The sequence below is a fragment of the Pseudorca crassidens genome, chromosome 16 (genome assembly GCF_039906515.1).
Source record: "Pseudorca crassidens isolate mPseCra1 chromosome 16, mPseCra1.hap1, whole genome shotgun sequence".
Taxonomy (NCBI): domain Eukaryota; kingdom Metazoa; phylum Chordata; class Mammalia; order Artiodactyla; family Delphinidae; genus Pseudorca; species Pseudorca crassidens.
In genome coordinates this window covers 77,928,451-77,948,696 of record NC_090311.1, presented here as the reverse complement: position 1 = coordinate 77,948,696, position 20,246 = coordinate 77,928,451, and the positions used below count along the sequence as shown (strand labels likewise).

Genomic DNA, 20,246 nt, shown 5'->3' with positions numbered 1-20,246 from the left:
TTAACTTTCCATGACCACATATAAGCACTAAAGACAAACAAGAGAAATTACATTTTCTGTTGCCACAATCATTGGACTAAGTACTTATAATTAGATGAAATGGCATGGACAAAGCAAGAAATACATTATAAAGGGATACTGGAAAACTGTTAGCCAACCCTCAAAAGTATACTAAGCCACAAAAATACAAATCAAAAGCATGTCAAAAGTAACAGCTTACCTAGCCAACAAATGGTCTAAGTTGTTCTTCAGGTATATATTTGTAAGTATGGCTTCTAAGAGTCTCCTATAGATTTGACCATCCATCTCTTCAGTTTCTTCCCCTAAGCATATACAACAAATTAAAACTGATTGGGGAAAACTTTTCCCACATGTGTATGCTATTAAGTTTTTTTACAGCAGAAAATCTTTCTACAGGAATAACTTTAAAACATATATATATAACGACATCCAGCTTTTTACCTATTTTCAAAAGTGTACTTCACCTGTTTAGTCATTTATATCTTTTCAAACCACTTTTGTATACATTACCCTCACTTATCCTTTACCTGAAATTCTCTACATTTTTTAAAAACAAGTACTATCCATCGTAAAGCAATTATACTCCAATAAAGATGTAAAAATAAATAAATAAAAATATAAAAAACAAGTACTATCTTGCCTCTCTCGTGAATGAAACGGAAGTCCAAAGAATATAGTCTTTCCCCAGGCCACACTACAAGCGGTGAAGTTGGGATCTGAATCTACATCTCAATAAACTATCCTGAATACAGGCTAAACTTCATCTCAAAGCCTCCTTACCGAACCAAGAGCTGTCATCTTCCATTCCACATTTATGAATGAACGTGAGCCCTGGCTTCATTACTCATCACCATCAGAACAGGAAAAGTACACTTTCATTCGTGCTAGTCATGTTTCTGAAACTCACGTTTAAACTGAGATGGAGTTAAGCAAATCTTATTTTCCAATAAATGGATATAACTTTAGAAATGACTTTCTTAGTAGTCTTTCTTAGTCCAGTAGCAACAGGACCAAGTATTTCTTCCTTGTCTTTCTATATTTATTGAAGGGTGAAACACGTATAATGCAAATAATCACCTTCTAATTAACTTTCGAGCTTTTTTAAAATTTGAATTTTTCATGCATGAGATTTTCTTGATCTTGTATTTTCAATGACTCAAGGGAGAAAAACTGTTTTGGCAACTGGATATTTATTGTAAATGAATCACTAAAGTTCATTAAATACCTAAACGAGAAGGGAAAGTTGTACTGAGTAGTGTTCTGTTTTAAAATAATTCCAGTCTTTTTCATGTAGAGACTGTGTGAGAACACATATTAAAAAAAAAAAAACTGAGCATATTACTCATTTAACAAGGATTTCCTTTAAACCTGCTCCCCACCTCAAACATTTCTCTATTCATAAAAATAGATACATTACACAAAAAAAATTAGCAGAAACTCTAAATATCTTAAAGATATTAACAAGGATATGGTTCCTATTTTAAGAGAATCGCATCTGAGAAAGGAAGTTTCTGGACACAACGTGTAAAACCACATACCTGTAACATGATTAACAATGGAGACAACCAGATGGGGAAGCATGTAACGCAGAAGAGGACTGATGTCATATGTTTCAGAAATCCCGTGAAGTAGTGTAATAAGATCAGGAACAGTACATAAGTGAGGAAATGGCCTTTGAAGAAGCAAGACATAAGATGTTGACTTCACAAGTTAGACAATGAATGGCAATTTTTAAAAATAGTGTAAAATTTATCTTATGAAAAAAAACTATTCAAAATAACTCCATTCACTTGTAATTATTATCATTGCCAATTCAATTATACGTACTTTTTCCCCAGGCTCTCTGGCTTCTGTCTCTGCAGGAGCACTATCAAGCACCCCAATCCATCCTTGATCAGAGAGGGAATTCTGGTCAGTGTTTTGATGATCTGTGAAGCCAAGGAATTGACGAAGGTATCTTCCATGGTCACTTTCACCGAAATCTGACATATTATCATGTATGTTGCCGCTCTGTAATCTGGTAAAGATGATTTCAATCCCTAAATATATTTTAAAATATAAGGGAAAAATGACAAACTGTGTTATTGTATCCTACTTAAAATGTTACTTTACTTTGACAAATTGGAAACGTCATAAATTAGAGATTAATACAACCTAACACACACTGAGAGTCAACGCTCCTCGGAAGTGAAAAATCAAGATGTTGGCCCCTTTTCCTGAGGGGACATGGAAATGAGACAAGTCTCTTGAATGACAGAAGGGATCTCAGAAGGTCTCCCAACTCAAACCTCCACAACACATCCTAAGAGGAGCCAAGGAGTCTTCTTTTATATGAAAACATCCACCTGTGTAAGGGAGACTTCAATCAGGAACAAAACAGTGCCTAATTAAAGACAATAATTCTGGGACACTGGTGGGAAGCAAAGCAGTTCCTCCATCGGGAATCTGGGACGGTGGGACGCAATGAGGTACTTGGGGAGAAGAAACACTGAGAAGCAGAAGTCAATGCAAACGGAATGGTAAGAGAGCCTCTGCCCTGAAGAGATTTTCTAATCCGTTCTCTTTCCGCTGAGGTAACATGACTACTAAGAAAACAGATCTGGGAGAAGATGGCAGGGCCAAACAGCCAACATTCATCCCTAAGGAGCCCTAAGATCCCACTCTGGTAAGTTTTTAAGAAGTCATATTTTTTACCTATAAATTAAATCTCATTAACCACCTGAAATAAATTGTCAATGTGAAAACACTGATGTCTACGTGAAATTTTCAAAAGCAAGAAAATTCCTTCAGGTACAAAAAAATCTACTTTACACATGAGCAGGGCCAACCTTTTGAACATATGGGAACAGCTTGGCGACTATATTGTCGGATAAGTCCTCGGCGGTCACCAGAGCAGACACGATGGTAGAAGCATAGAAAGTTAAGAGCACCCTCAACTGAGCTGAGCTCCCAGGATACTCAGCAAAAACCTGGAAAAAACCACAAACCACACACAGTTTTAAGAGTGAAAGGCCAATCAGATGAAAGTATAAAAATATTTACAGCTCTCCTCAACTACTTCAGGCTGACACTTTAATTTTACCATATGTAACATTACATAAACACATCTAACAGTTCAATGAAATATGCCAAGAATGAACAACCTTCCTGACATTTTTAGACTGTGTCTTTGTTTAAACAGTCACTGTAAATAGAATCTGGCCAGGAAGAGAATAATTTATTTTTGTAGAAAAACAGCTTTGCTGATGAAAGACTGACCACTGCTCATGCTCCAAAACAGCAGATCCTTTAAAAAAAGGGCACTTCTTCAAAGTCCCACCATTTTAGAGAAGGTCTTCATTTGTTTTCTGTATGAAGAGGAAGCAACCTGCTAATGGAATTATATATTCATGAAACAATTTACTACTCACCTTCACGGATTTTGTCACCAGACTACAAATGAAATCCATGAATCCGAGATCTTTGTAGCAGTGGGTAACCAAAGTTCCCTTAGCTAAGGGCACTCCAGATTGCTATTACAGACAGAAAGGACCAGCTATTACTTAAGACATTCATCAACTCATCATTATTTTTAAAGTACCTACCAAAGTAACAGCTTCAAACTGCTGCAGTTCATAAATACGAAATATAGTCTTTCCTTATCGCTGTTGGTAAAGATGAAATTAACACATAAAATTGTGCAAACTTTAGAAATTCAAGAGAAGGCCAAGCAATGAGTGTGGATGTACTCAGTGAAAAACGCTTACTTATCACGTGTTGCATTTTGATATGTATTTATCTAAACTGGATTCTCTAGATTCTTAGTAACTCTACTGGTTAAATTTGGTTTTTGAGCCAATGTGCTATGGTTCTGTCACTGCTTCACAATAACACTAGTAATAGAAACAGAGAGGAGCACGGTCAACTTATACTGCTCTTCCCACTGCCTAGCACTGTGCATGGCATGTATTAGTGCTCAATAAATTTTGAATAAATCAATGAAAAAATAATTTGAAGTGAACTTTAATAGGTAAGGGGGGTTTGGATACCTGAAACAAGTGTGCCTAGAGAACAGCAGGGTCTGTGTGTAGACTAGGGGAAAAATAATTTTGATGTTATTAGCAGAGTGAACGTCGAGTAGTTGGATTAAGAAGCTTTATTTTAGGTTGGCCTTCTCTTCTTGAACATTCTTTAAGTTCAAGTGCTTTACATTCAAACACTTAAATTTTTCTTCTAATTAAAAATTCCCATTCCCTTTCTTTTTACTAATTCTGACCATGGACCTCCTGTCATCACCCATCAAGTTAACTCATTCCACAGGCCCAGCCTATTAACCTACTTTCATCCCCATTTGCCCTCCTGCTGGCCTGAATCGCCGTGCTCAACATTCAGTAAAACTCTTGCTAACAACATACATCTACTTTCCTCTACTATAGATGCAAACAAAGTGATAATGGCAAGTCAGTTGTTTTACTACAAAATCATGCTATCTGATCTCAGCCAGAGCTATCCTGTAAGACAACCATCCTATTATTCATCTATAAATTAATTTTCTAGCATCTTCTTCACAACTTTAATAATTTCCAAAGTCCTTCAAGTTATCCTTACCCCTTTAATTTTTGTAAGTATTTTATGCATTTCTTCACCTCTAACTTGTTTTAAGCTTCTCAGTTCCAAAATTTAAAATGCCAGACAGCACGGTATAGTGGAAAGACAAGCTTTATAATCAGATCTGGATTCAAATCCCAACTCTGCCACTTTAGAGTTACATGAACTTTGGCAAGTAACTTAATTCTCTGAACCTGTCCTCATCTGTAAAAACAGAATTTTGTGAGAATCCAAGATAATACAAATTGCCTATCCTGATATCAGGTACTAAATGAAAGCCAGCTATTATTCATAACAGTTTCAACTGGAAGTTAGGAAATACAAGTGATGGAGGTAATACTTGGTCTACTCTCAGGAGCACCAAAAACTTAATTTTTTCCAAATTATACCTTTAATGAAGGTTTGCAATGATTATAGATACATGTCATTCAACAATCATACCTTAATTGGCAATAACCAGAACCACTTGTGCTTTGAATTATTAATTTTTAGAAGCTGTATAACCCGCACAAATATTCTTGTCTCGTGGTATGGGAGAACACAGGCAATGAGGCTATCCTGATTATAAAGATGGATGTGGAACCTGGGGGAAAAAAGCAAACACTTCTAACTGACACAAAACTTACAAGCGTGATGTCCTTACATGTCCAAACGGTGTATCAATGAGCTAAACCCACTTAAAGCAACCATACAACTATAAGCAAGGTACAGCTCGCTTAAAGCATAGGCATGAAAGTACTCAACAGGGTTTGCCAATTCTCATGCAGTAGCATTTTAAAATATTCACTATCAAAATTGACATCCATTCACTGTCTCTCAACTTTTTTTCAAATCCATTATTACATTAACGTGACTTTGGGATCATTGCAGTCAAACCAACAGAAAACCGAACTGGTCAAGTAGGCAGCAACACTCAGCTTCTCTCCATGCTCCAAAGTTCACCTTCCACAGCTTAGTTTCCTCACCTCACCTAACTATCATAATCCTAAAACCAGAAGACTAATTATAAAGAAAATCATATTATCTTCTCTGAATAAAACAAAAAGATCAAATTACAACCATATTTAATTTGTACATGAACTTTACAAAACTTGGTATTGGTCACGCCACCCTAATAACGTAAAACAGATTTATTAACTCTGTCAGATCCATTACATCCTGTCTAGTCTTTAAGATCTAGCTCAAATGCATTCTTTTTCAAGATGCTTTTCTTAATTCTCCCAGCCTGGTGATCCCTCTTACATCTGTCTAAACTCTCCTATCCTTTCACCTGTACCTTTCTTACAGCACCACACCCCTTGCCTTTTATTAGTTCTATAATATGGCTTTAGTACTAGCCAAGACATCACTTTCTCCATGAAGCTTTCCTCTACTACTTCAGGCAGCACCACATGCCCCAAACTTTGTATACACCCTTATAGTGGCATTTCTTTCAAAATAGTAAGAAAGGGCAGCCTATTCATCCTTGTATTGAACTTACTGTTTGCTAAATAAATAAGTTACCTGAATTAATAAATGCAAAACCAAACGCAAAAAGTACTCCTTACAGTAACGATCTATTTGCGGTAAATTAAATGCTAGAAGACAGAGGGAAATAGTACAGGTTTGATTCTTTTTTTTTGTCTGATGAATCTAATGATACGATAATGAGAAGACCCAGGTTACACTTATGTTTTCTCAATGATTCACTGGCTTCCCTTACCCCCATGCCTCTAATTAATGAAGTGGAAGCCTTTCTACTTTTAAAACATACATAGGAGAAAAAATTAAAATGTGTCAACTATGATGTAATACGAATGTAATACAAATAAATGAGAAAATAAACTGAATAAACTTACTGAGACAATTTCCAAAGTAAAGATCAGACCTTGGAAACAAAATTTGCATCTCTGCTTACCAGTCATGTGACTCAGCCAACTTAACTCTGCTACACCTGTCTTTTCAACTGTAAAATGGGGATAAGAGAAGCATCTCCCCACAGGAATGTCGTGAGCGCTGAGATAATGCACACAAAGTGCTTACCAGAAGGCCTGGTGTACAAATGTTCAATACATATTAGCTATTATTGTTTTTCTTAAGTTATGGTATTTTAGAGAATACTCTTACCCTCTTCCCAAACCTTTTTTTTTGTTGTTATTTTGGCAAGAAGTTTAATAACACTCTTTGCCCCAAACATGCAGTAACGATTTGTAACGGCAAACTGACACAAGCCCCTCAGAACTAATGAGGCTATTTACTCAAGATCTTCAGTAGTTCTACTTCTTAGTATCAACAGAAATGAGTTCAACAGTAGAAGGGCATGCTTACCTCACCCAATACAAATTGTGTTAATCTCAATACACCTGATTTTTCAACTTTAAACTTTAAATTTAAAAAAATCAATGTTATTAGCCCATAATTATTTCCGTAATTCCATTTGCTACCTGTGGATCAACCACTCCAGACACTTCTGTGCCGGCTTCAGCAGGAAGTAAGGAGATAGGTGGATAAGAAATAATGAAATGTTTTCATCCAGCTGTTTGTTCACTGCCTTGGTCTGAACGCTCCGCTCCAAGGTTTTTGCTAGCTGGCTGAACAACGGTGCTTCAAAACGCTCAAAGGAAGGATCGATACCAAGCAGCTCTTCCAGGCCAGTGCATCCTAGGAAAAGGCCACTTTATTTAACAATTCTTTGTGAGCAAACTCATCTCACCCCTCTTTTACAGTGTTATTTTCGCCTAAAACTCTCTGAATTCTTTTAGCATATATAATCTGTAATACAGTCCCAAACATAGATTTCTAGTTTCCAACATAGAGAATAAATTTCATCTCACCAACTAGGAGAACAGAAAGTACCTTCTGGCAGGGGGCCTTTTTTCTTTTTTCAATACAATACAATTTCAATACAATAATTAGGCCAGTCCTAGGAAGGCTCCTCCCCAACCCTCCAGCCACAGCCTCCCGCCCCTTTTGACTGTTCCTCCTTTCTACAGCTTAGACGACCCCCCAACCTTGTTTATCACCTGTGACATTCAGATGCCGCTGCCTATATACATTTCACGTATCTAGCGCATGGCTTTTTGTTATTCTCTTTCCCCTTAACAACGTAAATGAGGTTAGCAAGTTAGAAACCGGGTCAGAAAAGAAAACAAGAAAATACACCAACATCCTGGAAACACACGCTTCCCAGAGCTTTCCTAAGTTAAAGGGTAGCTCACCAATGGCAAAGGCGGTGTCCCTGTCGATGGTGGCCGCTTCCTTGGGGTCAAACAACAAAGAGGCAACTTCATCTCTAGATAAGAGGCTGGGATCACTTTGAGGGAGGGCGAGTCGTTGGAGCTGCTGAGCTAAGGACGTCATCTTTCAGGCCAGCGGATTTCTAAACACACAGGCTAAGAAACATAACCCCGTGAGAAGCCTCTACAAAATTAAGAAGGTGGCTTAACAGTAAGCAGCAAATGTCTCACGTACAAGCAACTTTCCTCCGTACTCAACGCGGTCGCGGGCACATCACCTGCTGCCCAGGGACTCGCGGACGCCGGAGGTGCAAACACTAAAGCAACAGCGTTAACAGCTAATTACAGCCCCGGGGGCCGCGCCGAACGTTTCTCAACCCCGACTCCGCGGAGACTCGAAAACCCGCGGGCACCTTACGTTCCCCTGTATACCACTCCGACCCACAGCTCCTGCTCACCCGGAGCTCGACTTCGGGCAGGACTCAGAGCCCAACGAATCTTCTCAGCAGCTCCCACGTGGTACCAATAAGTCCAGCTCTCGCCCGGAAATGTGGACCACTCCTCGGGCGAACTTCCGGTTTCAGGCACTACGGCAAGTGAAGAGGTACAAGCTTGCCGGAATGAAAAAAAGGCGACTCCGCCCCCAGGCAGTGAAGCCCCGCCCCTCCGCCGCGCGGGACTTCAGGCTCAGGATCTGCGGTCCGCCAGCTGGGAGCTAGTGGTCCGTTTTTGGCTTGTGGCTGGAAGTTTCAGTTTCTGGGCGGGTCTTTTGTGTGCTTTAAGGTTCTGTAGCCGGAATCATTCATTCAACATATACGTATCCAGCTTTTACTAGGTACCAGCAGCATCGCGCAGTGATGTCACAGCCCGGGTTCGTATACCCACGCTAACGCCTTTGGGCGGTGTGAGCTACACCGAATTCTCATCTCTCTGTTTCTTACCTCCTCTATAAAACGAAAAGAAGCTACGAATTTCAGGCGATGAGCTACTGATTGCGGTGCGAGCCGCTCCGCACATTCTGGACACACCCGTCTAGGGGCTTGGGGGCCATCCCTTCCTCCACTTTGCATTCTTGGAGGCCACGCATTGTTTTTTGTTTGTTGGTTGGTTGTTTAAACTAAGCCTGGTGAGAAGTAATTTACAAATGAAATCACACACTTCAGTTTAGCAATTCGATGAGTTTTAACAAAAGAATAAGCAGGTAACACTATCTCCCCATTCAAGACATAGAAAGTTTCCATCGCCCCTAAAAAGTTCCCTCTTGCCCCTTTGCTGTGATGCCCACCCCACTGCCGGCCTCAGATAACCATTGGTCTTCTTGGTGTCACTATAGATTGGTGTTCCTGACGAGTGTCCCATATGGATATACAACAATCTGTTCCCAAAGCAGCAGTATGTGCCCAAGTGGAGTGAACTGGCCTCTCCAAGAAGCTGCACAGGACACAGGAGTGAAATTGGATATCCCACCTATCTTTTTTGGATGCATTCGTTTCTCTTAGGATGTGGAGCTCTTCGATGCCAGGGTGTCAGTATTCCTCCCTGGAGACTGTTGGAAACAGAGTTACAGTTTGGGGGGCTCACTTCTATACTCCGTGCCGATCTCTCCCTTTTGTGAACACAATCTTCTGTTGTGCTTTGCTTTAACAGCAACTAAAACAACCAAAAAAATCTTTTCAGTTATTTCTACAGAGTTAATAATCTCCTTTTGCATGGGGTGTTGATTGCCTTGTAGTGTGGTTTTTCAAGTTCTGGTGGTATCTCTTTCATCCTTAACAACATATCTCTCAAAGGAATTTTTTTTTTCTTCACAAAAGCAGTCAGTTTGGGGAGAAGTGAAAGTAGTGAGAAATGAAAATCAGGCCTATTTTTATCCACAAAGACATATTTGGTTTTTTGCCTAAAAAAAAAATCCTCATATTTTTAAAAGCTTCATCAAAGTGAAAATAAATGGAAAGTTACCGCAAGTATTTGGTTCAACCATTTTTATGTCAGTTCCAATGGTGGATGGTACCGTGTGAATTTTACTTTAGAAGCAAACTAGCAGGGCTTCCCTGGTGGCACAGTGGTTAAGAATCCGCCTGCCAATGCAGGGGACACGGGCCCGAGCCCTGGTCAGGGAAGATCCCGTGTGCCACGGAGCAAATGAGCCCGTGCGTCACAACTACTGAGCCTGCGCTCTAGAGCCCACGAGCCACAACTTCTGAGCCCACGTTCCACAACTACTGAAGCCCGCATGCCTAGAGCCCGTGCTCTGCAACAAGAGAAGCCACCGCAATGAGAAGCCCACGCACAGCGACAAAGACCCAACACAGCCAAAAATAAATAAATATATATTTTTAAAAAGTAAACTAGCAAAGTAAAAAGAACAAGTCAGAGATCCATAAACGTAATATTCATTTCAAAAAGCTTTGATTTAAAAAAATATGCCGTGATCTTGAGTTGCATCTTTTTCTCCAGAATTTCTCTAGAATTCTCATCTAATTTCTCCAGAATTTAAAAAGAATTCTTTTGATATATTCCTAATTGTTTTCTGATTATTACCACCTCAGTTTTTGTGATTATAAGCCTGTCTCCTGGTTTGATTATTCAGCCGAGGACCAGAGCAAGTGTCCTTTCTCAGTTGTTATTTGAATTTAAAATATTGGTTATAGATCATCTGTAGCTCTGCAATTCCTCCTATCTTATAATCCTTTTAATGCCTTGTGCCATTTTACATTCATTAAATCCAAAATTTTAGCCGTAGTGATACATATTTCTTTTTTTTTTCTTTTTTTTCTTTTTTTGCGGTACGCGGGCCTCTTGTGGCTTCTCCCGTTGCAGAGCACAGGCTCCGGACGCACATGGTCAGCGGCCATGGCTCACGGGCCCAGCCGTTCCGCGGCATGTGGGATCTTCCCGGACCAGGGCACGAACCCGCGTCCCCTGCATCGGCAGGCGAACTCTCAACCACTGCGCCACCAGGGAAGCCCGTGATACATATTTCTTGATGCAAGTGTAAACATTGTTTTCAGAGACGGTATTTTAACCATGCATTCTTACATCTTATGAGGGATGTCATATGGCAGAGTGATGATTCTACTCCTTATTTCAATCACTCTTCATAGCAAGGACTCTACCCCCAAAAAGCAAATTCATAAGTGATTTGAATGAATGAGTTCTTTTTAAAAGGATTTTTATAAAGGACTTTTAAAAAGCCCTTCCTCACTCCACTCCCCTTTAATCCAGAGCACGGCTACTTTGATTCATTCCATGTGTACTTTATACCAGGCTAGGCATATGGTGGTGAACAAGACAGGTAAGTTCTCTACTCTTGTGGAGCTTACATCCCACCAGGAAGACACAGATAAAAGGCAAACAGATAAATCGGAAAACCATCAGGCAATGTAATAAGGGGTCTGATGACAATAATACAAAGCCATATGATAGGGGTCACAGAGGGAGGGCATCATTAGTCTGAGTGGTTGGAGAAGTACCCTCTGAGGAGGGAACATTTATGCTAAGACCTGAGTGACAATTCTTGATAAAGTGGAGATATCTCAGCTAGGGTTGATCTTGACATTTACTCCAATCACAAGAGGGCTAATTTCTGCCCATCAAATACACCATGCTCGTATTTTCCTCATGTCACTTACAGCTACCTGAAATGATCTGATTTGTTTGCATATCTATTTATTTCTCGTATCCCCTCACTAGAATACTGTCTCCATATAGGCTGGCATGGAGCCTGCCCCTATGATATTGGAGCCAGGGCAAGGATACAGAGGGGCACACACCTGTCAGTCTAAATACTTAAGAGTTATAAATCAACCTCACACACTGTTACCTCGGATATGTTATAACCTCCAATTTTTTTTTTTATAACCTCCAATTTTGACAAGTAAACAATTATAAAGATAACATGAAAATGTTTTCATACGGCCGAAAGACAGCGAAATACAAAAGATGGCAGCATTTAATTACCATTGTAACTGTCTGGGTACAATATTGATTGGCTGATGATTGTGGATGAGTAATAAAGATATGTAGAGCTAATACATATCCTATATATTTAGCCCATAAAATTTTGCCTTCATTTCAGCAAAATTACCAATTATGTTGTTTAATCCAGACTTGTATTATTTGTGTTCTATTGGCAAAAATGATAAAAGAGATTTAAAAATAAAATTTAATTACATTCAAAGTGTACAAAATTTGAATATATTTTCATAAAATATAAATTATGTAAAAATAAATACATTATTTTCCAAGAGAATTATCTTCAAGAACGCAAAAGTACAGATTATAATGAGAACGTTTTAAATAAAATTAAGTTAAAGTTTTTTTTTAATTTTTTGGAAAATTTTATAACCTTATTTCAATAAAATATTTTCATAAAAAATTATTCACAAGTTTATTAATCCATGTCCTTCTAGTTGCCAGTGTAAAGAATCAGTATCACCCTTCATTCATGTTATATCTATATCTACCTATTTTTAAATGTAAGAGTCCTATGAATTGTTTAATGTGGTTAAAGGATCCTCAGCTACCACATCCAATTTTTGAGAACATGTAGTACAGTAATTCCTGAGTACCTCCAGAACCATAAATTGGAAAACAAAAGGAAACAAGATGGGCTTCCCTGGTGGCGCAGTGGTTGAGAGTCCACCTGCCGATGCAGGGGACAGAGATTCGTACCCCGGTCTGGGAAGATCCCACATGATGCGGAGCGGCTGGGCCCATGAGCCATGGCCGCTGAGCCTGCGCGTCCGGAGCCTGTGCTCCGCAACAGGAGAGGCCACAGCAGTGAGAGGCCCGCGTACCGCAAAAAAAAAAGGAAACAAGAAACTACATGTTTGGAACTACTTAGGAATAATACTTTACTATGCAAAAATCTAATGTGTACATGCAGTCTAAAAGGAAGATTGTGACAAGTTCATCAATTTATCCTTTCTCTTATCTAAGCACTTCCAGATTCAAATCTTCCCCCTACTCTGAAGCAGTGTCCAGAAACAGTACAATCCACAAAGCAGAACATTCAAACAGGCTTTTTTCTTTTATTTGAGGACGCAGGTTAAGAGACCTGTTTCCCTGAAATTTAAATACAAAAATCAGAGACTGGAGATTCAGAGTTATAGGATGTGCAGACCTAAGTGGCAGTTTTTGAGGGACAGGCTTCCACATTAAAAAAAAAATTATTTCTTATGTATTTGTGATATCCACGTTCAGACCTTATGCTGGTCCAAGGATGGTGTTGAAGACAGGGCTTCCTCAAGTTTATGGCTGAATCCATGCTACACAGTAAAGTGCATGGTGTATGGTTGACAATAAATATTTATGAGCTGAACAAATGAATGAATGAATGTAAATGTGTGTAAGCTCTATCTGTATCTCCTTCCTGTTCAGGAAATATGTATCAGAATGCAAGTAAGAGTAGCATTGTTACAGGAATAACTTAGAATTATTCTAACTATAATAAAAGTAAATCATTCAGAAAATTCAAAATTGTATTTTTAGCAGATTATTTGCATCATATATTACAACTGATGGCATACTGTCTCCTTGAAAATGTATCTATTGATGACAAACCAAGTAAGATGTACCTAATTAGCACTGTAAATGCAGCATGTGAAATCTACATTTTAGTCAAGGGCCAACAAATACATGACTAGTTCAATGACTGAGAAGTTAAGAATTTGTTTCTTCATGTTGTGTCCCAAACAAAGTAATCTACATTATTATGAGGTTGAGCACTGTGGTCTTGCCACCCAAAATTGCAATGATTTTTCTGGTTATTTTGAAAGCCATTGGTAGGGAGCTGGGAGTTGAAAGAAGTGGTTTGGAAATCAACTGGTATAATTTCAGGAACCAGCAGATGGCACCAGAGTATTTTCCAGACCCCGGAGTGCATTCAGCTATACCTCCAGGTACCTTCTGTGGAGCAGCAGTTTTCAAACTTTTTAAATTTGAAAATTATGTACAATCATATAAAAATTGGTTCATTAACTCTTCCATATATTATAACATGTAATAAAAAATAATGTTTTCAAAATTATTTTAGAGAACCACGGGACTTTAAAATGTTTATAGTTTCTTAGCTAATGAGAAGCATTCAAAGTCATCTGTTTGATAAGTACACTAAACGGTAGGTATGGGTAGCCTGAATCCACCTCCTGCCCCTGCCCCAGGCCCATCCTAACTTAAATTCCATTGAATATTTGCCACTGGAAAGATTTTTTTTGTTGGTTAGGGTAATGGTGATGTAGAGAACCAAGAAAGCCAGCAAAGTGGAATTAATAGGGTTATCAGAAAATACAGGAAACTTTGGGTGGTGCTGGTGGGGGAAGGACTTGGCTCTGTGTGAGCTGGATTTGAAGAAGAATGTGGGGCAGAGAGAGGAGTTTTGGGGATAAATTGAAGAGCAGTTCCCTGTGTGAGATGATATTAGATAGACAAGAAGTAAATAGAAAAAATAAAAACCTTTTGTTTTGTGTTACATTTGGATTCTTCCTTTGGTATTTTTAAAAGGATTCTATGAAGATTTCAAATTATTTTCAGTTCAATTTGGGATCCAGACTAATATTTCTTGTAGTGTAACTCTATGTTGTAGCCAGTTTCACGACCCATTTTATGGAATTATTTAAGTATTGTAAATAAAGTGACAAAAATACCATTATTTCCTAGTGACATGATTATATACCTAGAAAAGTCAAGGGTTCAGTTCTAAAAACAACTGGATATAGTATGGAATATGGGAAGCCAGATCAGTGCAAGTATATACACACAGACGCACAGGCACACATGTGGCGTCAAGAACATTTTATCTGTAATTGTAGCAAAACAAATTGACAAAATAAAGGTCAATTTCCGGGCTTCCCTGGTGGCGCAGTGGTTGAGAATCTGCCTGCTAATGCAGGGGACATGGGTTCGAGCCCTGGTCTGGGAAGATCCCACATGCCGCAGAGCTACTGGGTCCGTGAGCCACAACTGCTGAGCCTGCGCGTCTGGAGCCTCTGCTCCGCAACAAGAGAGGCCACGATAGTGGGAGGCCCGTGCACTGCAATGAAGAGTGGCCCCCGCTTGCCACAACTAGAGAAAGCCCTCACACAGAAACGAAGACCCAACACAGCAAAAATAAATAAATTAATTAATAAACTCCTACCCTCAACATGTTCTAAAAAAATTAAAAAAAATAAAGGTCAATTTCCAATAGCAAACACATACACAGAAGTACCTGAGAGAAAACTTATATTCACAAGATCTTTGTGAAGAAACTATAAAAAACTTTAGAAAATTAAAATGAAAAATTTGAATGAGTGGTGAAGATTGATAGCTATATTATGCTCCTGGATAGGAAGACAAATATTATATAAAATTTCTGTAGGCCATCCTCAAGTTAATTTCCATATTTAATTCAGTCTTAAGAAAAATCCCAGAATGGTTTTTTAAATTTGACAAAATGCCTCTTAAACGGATATAAAAGAATAACAGAATAAAATTAAAAATTCTCAGAGGAACACTTAATGGAAAAGTATAATAGGGAAGATTAGCATTATCACATATTAAAAATATATGACAAAGCACCTGTCAGTAAAAGAGCATAGCTCTGGGGCAAAATTAGACAAATAGATCCCCAGTACCCAAGAGGTGATCCAGAAATAAACCCCAACTTAAGTGCATGTTTAAAATAGTGCAATGTAAATATCAACAACAATCAGGGAAGAAAATTTTCACTAATTAATGTTGGGGTAAATAATTTGGATGGAGTAAAAAAAAAATCAAAATAGATATGCACTTCAACCCATATGAAAGAAGGGATTCCAGATACCTAAAGAAATTATAGTTCTGAACTGAATGGAGTAACACGTACCATTTTTACACTCTCACTGGAAACAACCAAAACGAGGACAAAATATATGAAACAATGGTTTTCGAGACACTGTACATCAGGCAACTAAGCTGCCAGTGATCCTAGAAAGACATGACATAAACGAGGTGAGCCCCATGGTTCTCCCAGTTTACTGCCTTGGGAGAGTCTCCTGGCTGCAGCCCAAGAAGAGGAAACCCAGGCAGAACACAATGGACCCTCAGAGTTGAAGAAATGGAGCTAAGAGTCCAGGGAGGACAAGGTGGCTGGAGATTGTGGGTCAGAGTATGAAGAAGAAAAAAACTCAGAGAGGGCTCTGAAGATATGCAGAGGGTCCGCCTCAGGTAATGGTCAGCACTTGCTTGTGAGGAAGCTATCTCAAGCTGAGGAAAGAGTCATCTGAAAGGATCAGAGGGAACAATATCTGTATTCGCCAGGAATGAAATTCTATCCAATCATGAGGCTTTCATCTCACTCATGTCACCAGCGAGATGAAAGTCTCATGACTGGGTAGAATTCATGGAAAGATCTTGCCTCAGAAGTGGGGAATAATTGCCCCTGACTGACCACTGCTCCAATCCCACCTAACATCTTAACAGCAAGACATGGAAGATGAAACTGTTTCCAAGTAACCTAACCACATTCCAGAGCAAAACTCAAGCATGTCTAAAGGAAAACAAAAACAGCCAGCACCCAACAAGGTAAATTTCACAATGTCTGAGACATGCAATAAAAAAAAAATTATGAGGCATGCAAAAAAAGGAAGAAAACACAACATGCAGTGAGGAGAAACATCAATTGAAACAGACACAGAACTAACACAGGTGTTAGAATTAGCAGACAAGGACAACAAACAATTGTTATAACTATATTCCGTATGTTCAATAAGTTAAAAGAGACATGGAATATTAGAAAGAAAAGAAAAAGACCCACATTGAACTACTCGAGAAGGAAACTACAATGTGTGAGATGAAAAATACACCACATGGGTATAATGGCAAAGTAGATATCACAGAAGAAAAGATTAGTGAATTTGAAAGCATAGCAATAGAAACTATTCAAATGAAACACCCAGGGCAAAGAAAATTTTTTTTAAAAATGAACAAAGCATCAGTAAACTATGGGACAACTTCAATTGGACAATGTGTTTGTAATTGGACTCCCCAAAGGAAGGGAGCAGGCAGAAAAAACATCTGAAGAGATAATGGCTGGACATTTTCCAAACTGATGAACAATGATGAATCCATAGACCCAGGAAGCTCAATAAACACCCACACAAGAAACAAGAAGAAGATGACACCAAGTCTCATCATAATCAAATGGCAAAAATTTATATAAAAACTTAAATATTAGAAAACCCAGAAAATAATGGAATTGCGTATTTATCAATTTGGGGGACGTCATGAGAGAGGACTTCCTAGAAGTTTCAGAAAACAATTACTGAGGAAAAGGTCAGCAGGTATAACTACATATAAATGACAAATTTAAGTAGTTCTGCTTTTTAAAATAACATGTAAACAAACTAAACAACTTTTAAAAGACAATCAACAGCGTGAGAAAACAGCAAATATAGAAGATAAAAGATACTATATATGTATATATGTATGCTTATAACACATAGCTCATAATAACAATGAGAAAAACTCTAAGATTTCAATAGACAAACAGCCAAAAATCAGAAACAAATGATTCACACACACAAAATCCAATTACTAAATTTACAGGAAAATGTTGAACTCTGTTAGAAAGCAAACAATGTAGATTAAAACAATGCACCAAATATCTACTAAATTAGCAAACTTTTTTCACAAAGTAATATTGTTTATTCCTGGAAAAAGCAGATTTTTAATTTATATTTTCATGCATTACCAGTGATACTATAAAGTGGTGTCACCCTTTCAGAAGCAATTCGGAAATATGCATCAGGAATTCAAAATATGTCTGGACCCATTAACTTCCTAATTCCATATCTGGAAGTCTGTAACAATCCAACATTCCACAGCTGTAAACAGACTGTTGTCACTTTATTGTGTGGAATGGTAGATTTTAAAAAGCATAATTATATATAATTAAATATACAGTTAATATAAGTATAAAATTTAAATTATAAACTTAAAACTATAATTTGATAGTTTTAAACAAAAATAATCAAAGATCAACTACAAATGAAAAATATAATCAAAGGTCTTTTTCTAATTTATCTATGCATACAAACCATTTTTACATGTCATTTTCCATTTTAAGTCAGTCTCTAATATTTAAACCTTAATTAATATAGTTAACATTTTTCTTCATAAATAACTATATAATTGATTAGAGAATATCTATTAACAAGTATTTAAATAAAAATGGACATTTTGTGACATGCTATTTTTTTCCAGTTTGATTGAGAAATAATTAACCTACCACCACATTAGGTACAGCTAAAATCCATCTTCTCGTGTAGATAGATACAGTAAAAGGAAAGAAAAAAGGAAAAATTTTTCTTCTTATGATGAGAACTCAGGATTTATTCTCTTAATTTTCCTATATATCATAAAGCAGTGCTAACTATAGTCACCATGTTGTACATTACAACCTTAGTACTTATTTATTTTATAACCGGAAGTTTACACCTTATGCTATTCTTTTTTAAAGGCTTTTTCTTTAGCCTGGGAACAAACAGCATACTTTGAAAAAGACATTCCATTCTGGGAATCAGGTTTCTATTACAGACGGAGTAATGAAATGAATTAACTCCATTTAATATACTTATAAAGACACTGAGAAATTTTTCAGTATGTATCTCAGAGGACTTTTCTGTAAAAGTCATTATACTTATAAAAATTTTAAGCTATCAGCATAATTGCAGACATTAAGGAATTGAAGGCCTTAGATTAAAGGGTGAGGTATTTATGTATAGGCAGTTATTATTTTGGACTGTCAGATAGGTAGAGGGGGAATCCATTCCATTTAAGCTCCAAAATTGGTCACGTCAAAATTCTTTAAACATTTTAAAGGTTGGGGATGGTGGTATACCTTTAAAAAATTAATTGGATGAAAACTAACAAAGCAAATTGTATTTTACTTCACACGTGGTTAGTCTTGTGTTTTCATTGAATGTGCTTTCAAACAGCTCAAAAGATCACAGAATCTTTAGGGAACCATGGCTATTGTACAAGAAGTACATCAAAGAAGACTGTAAAAAGAACAGAATGAAATCTTTCTCATACCTCCTTCTCCCAGTAATAAGGGGACTAGGATCACTGTGCCACAGACGTGATTCGTTCGGAGTTTGCATGATCTATAAGTGTAGTTTATATGACAATGCTTTCTTGGAACTTATTCCATGATCGCCAATAAAATGAGTCTCCAAATACACTCAGATTTGCCACTATGTCATTCAATTCAAGTCAATTCAATGAACACTAATTACGTCTGTACAGTATGCCCGGCACTTTGATAAATGCTGGAAAGATGACCGATACACAGAGCCTGTATTTACCCAGAAAGAGGCGTTAGCAGAGTCTAGTACAGAAAGCAGCCATTGAAAATAACCTCTGCCATCTGTTTAACAGGCACGAGACCAGACATTGAGGGCACAAAAGGGGTCAGCTTTCCCTGGGGAGGTCATCTGCCCAGAGAAGGTGATATTTGAGCTGCATCTTGAAACGTTGAATAGAAACAAACAAGGGGATGACATGCCGGGGGACAAGTCATGCTGGGTAGTGGGTCCACCTGTGAAAAGGCATGGAGATACAGAATAGAGAATTCGGAGAACTACCAGGTTGACATGCCCAGAACGTGGGATATGCTAGAAGGAAAAAGGCGAGGAAGGAAGTGGGATCGGGAGACCAAGATCAGATACGGAAGATGCTCTAAGCCAAATCTTCTATAAGGCAGGGACGTTGTAGGTTGGGTCAAAAGAGCGAAGGCTGGTGGCAGAGAGGCCAGTAGGAGGTGATTATAATGGTTCAGTCCTGGGGTTATGTTAACATTTTAATAAATTTCCCTACAGGGACTTCCCTGGTGGTCCAGTGGTTAAGAATCACCTTCCAATGCAGGGGACTGAAGTTCGATCCTTGGTCTGGGAACTCAGATCCCATATGCTGCGGGGCAACTAAACCCGCGCACAGCAACTACTGAGCCCGTGGGCCACAGCTAGAGAGCCCAGGTGCCACAACTACAGAGCTCACGCGCTCTGGAGCCTGTGCAACGCAACTAAGACCCAACTCAGCCAAAAATAAATAAATAAATAAAATATTTTTAAAAATCCCTACAGGTGCCGTTTAGAAATTATTTCCTCCATTTTTATAGTATGATTGATTGAAAATTTGAAAGGTAAAAGTTTTAAAACTGCACAAGGATTTTATGAAATAAAAAGAGCTACCTGGGGCTTCCCTGGTGGCGCAGTGCTTTAGAGTCCGCCTGCAGATGCAGGGGACACGGGTTCGTGCCCCGGTCCGGGAAGATCCCACATGCCGCGGAGCGGCTGGGCCCGTGAGCCATGGCCGCTGAGCCTGCGCGTCCGGAGCCTGTGCTCCGCAGCGGGAGAGGCCACAGCAGTGAGAGGCCCGTGTACCGCAAAAAAAAAAAAAAAA

At 38.4% G+C, this 20,246-nt stretch overlaps 1 protein-coding gene across 2 annotated transcripts in view; it reads right to left on the bottom strand.

Moving 5' to 3' along the window:
- The window catches only part of HEATR1 (HEAT repeat containing 1), a 47,791-nt gene extending 39,390 nt beyond the window's left edge, over positions 1 to 8,401 (bottom strand). The window contains exons 1-9 of one of the 2 annotated variants that reach the window (XM_067711004.1): positions 8,282 to 8,401; positions 7,806 to 7,979; positions 7,032 to 7,248; positions 5,050 to 5,191; positions 3,432 to 3,533; positions 2,850 to 2,990; positions 1,849 to 2,060; positions 1,560 to 1,693; positions 221 to 323 (exon numbers count right to left, since the gene is read on the bottom strand). In XM_067711004.1, the coding sequence (XP_067567105.1) occupies positions 221 to 323; positions 1,560 to 1,693; positions 1,849 to 2,060; positions 2,850 to 2,990; positions 3,432 to 3,533; positions 5,050 to 5,191; positions 7,032 to 7,248; positions 7,806 to 7,947 (1,193 nt within the window). In that variant the 5' untranslated portion in view covers positions 7,948 to 7,979; positions 8,282 to 8,401. The other variant, XM_067711005.1, reaches the window with a different exon arrangement.
- Positions 8,402 to 20,246: the final 11,845 nt, after the last annotated feature.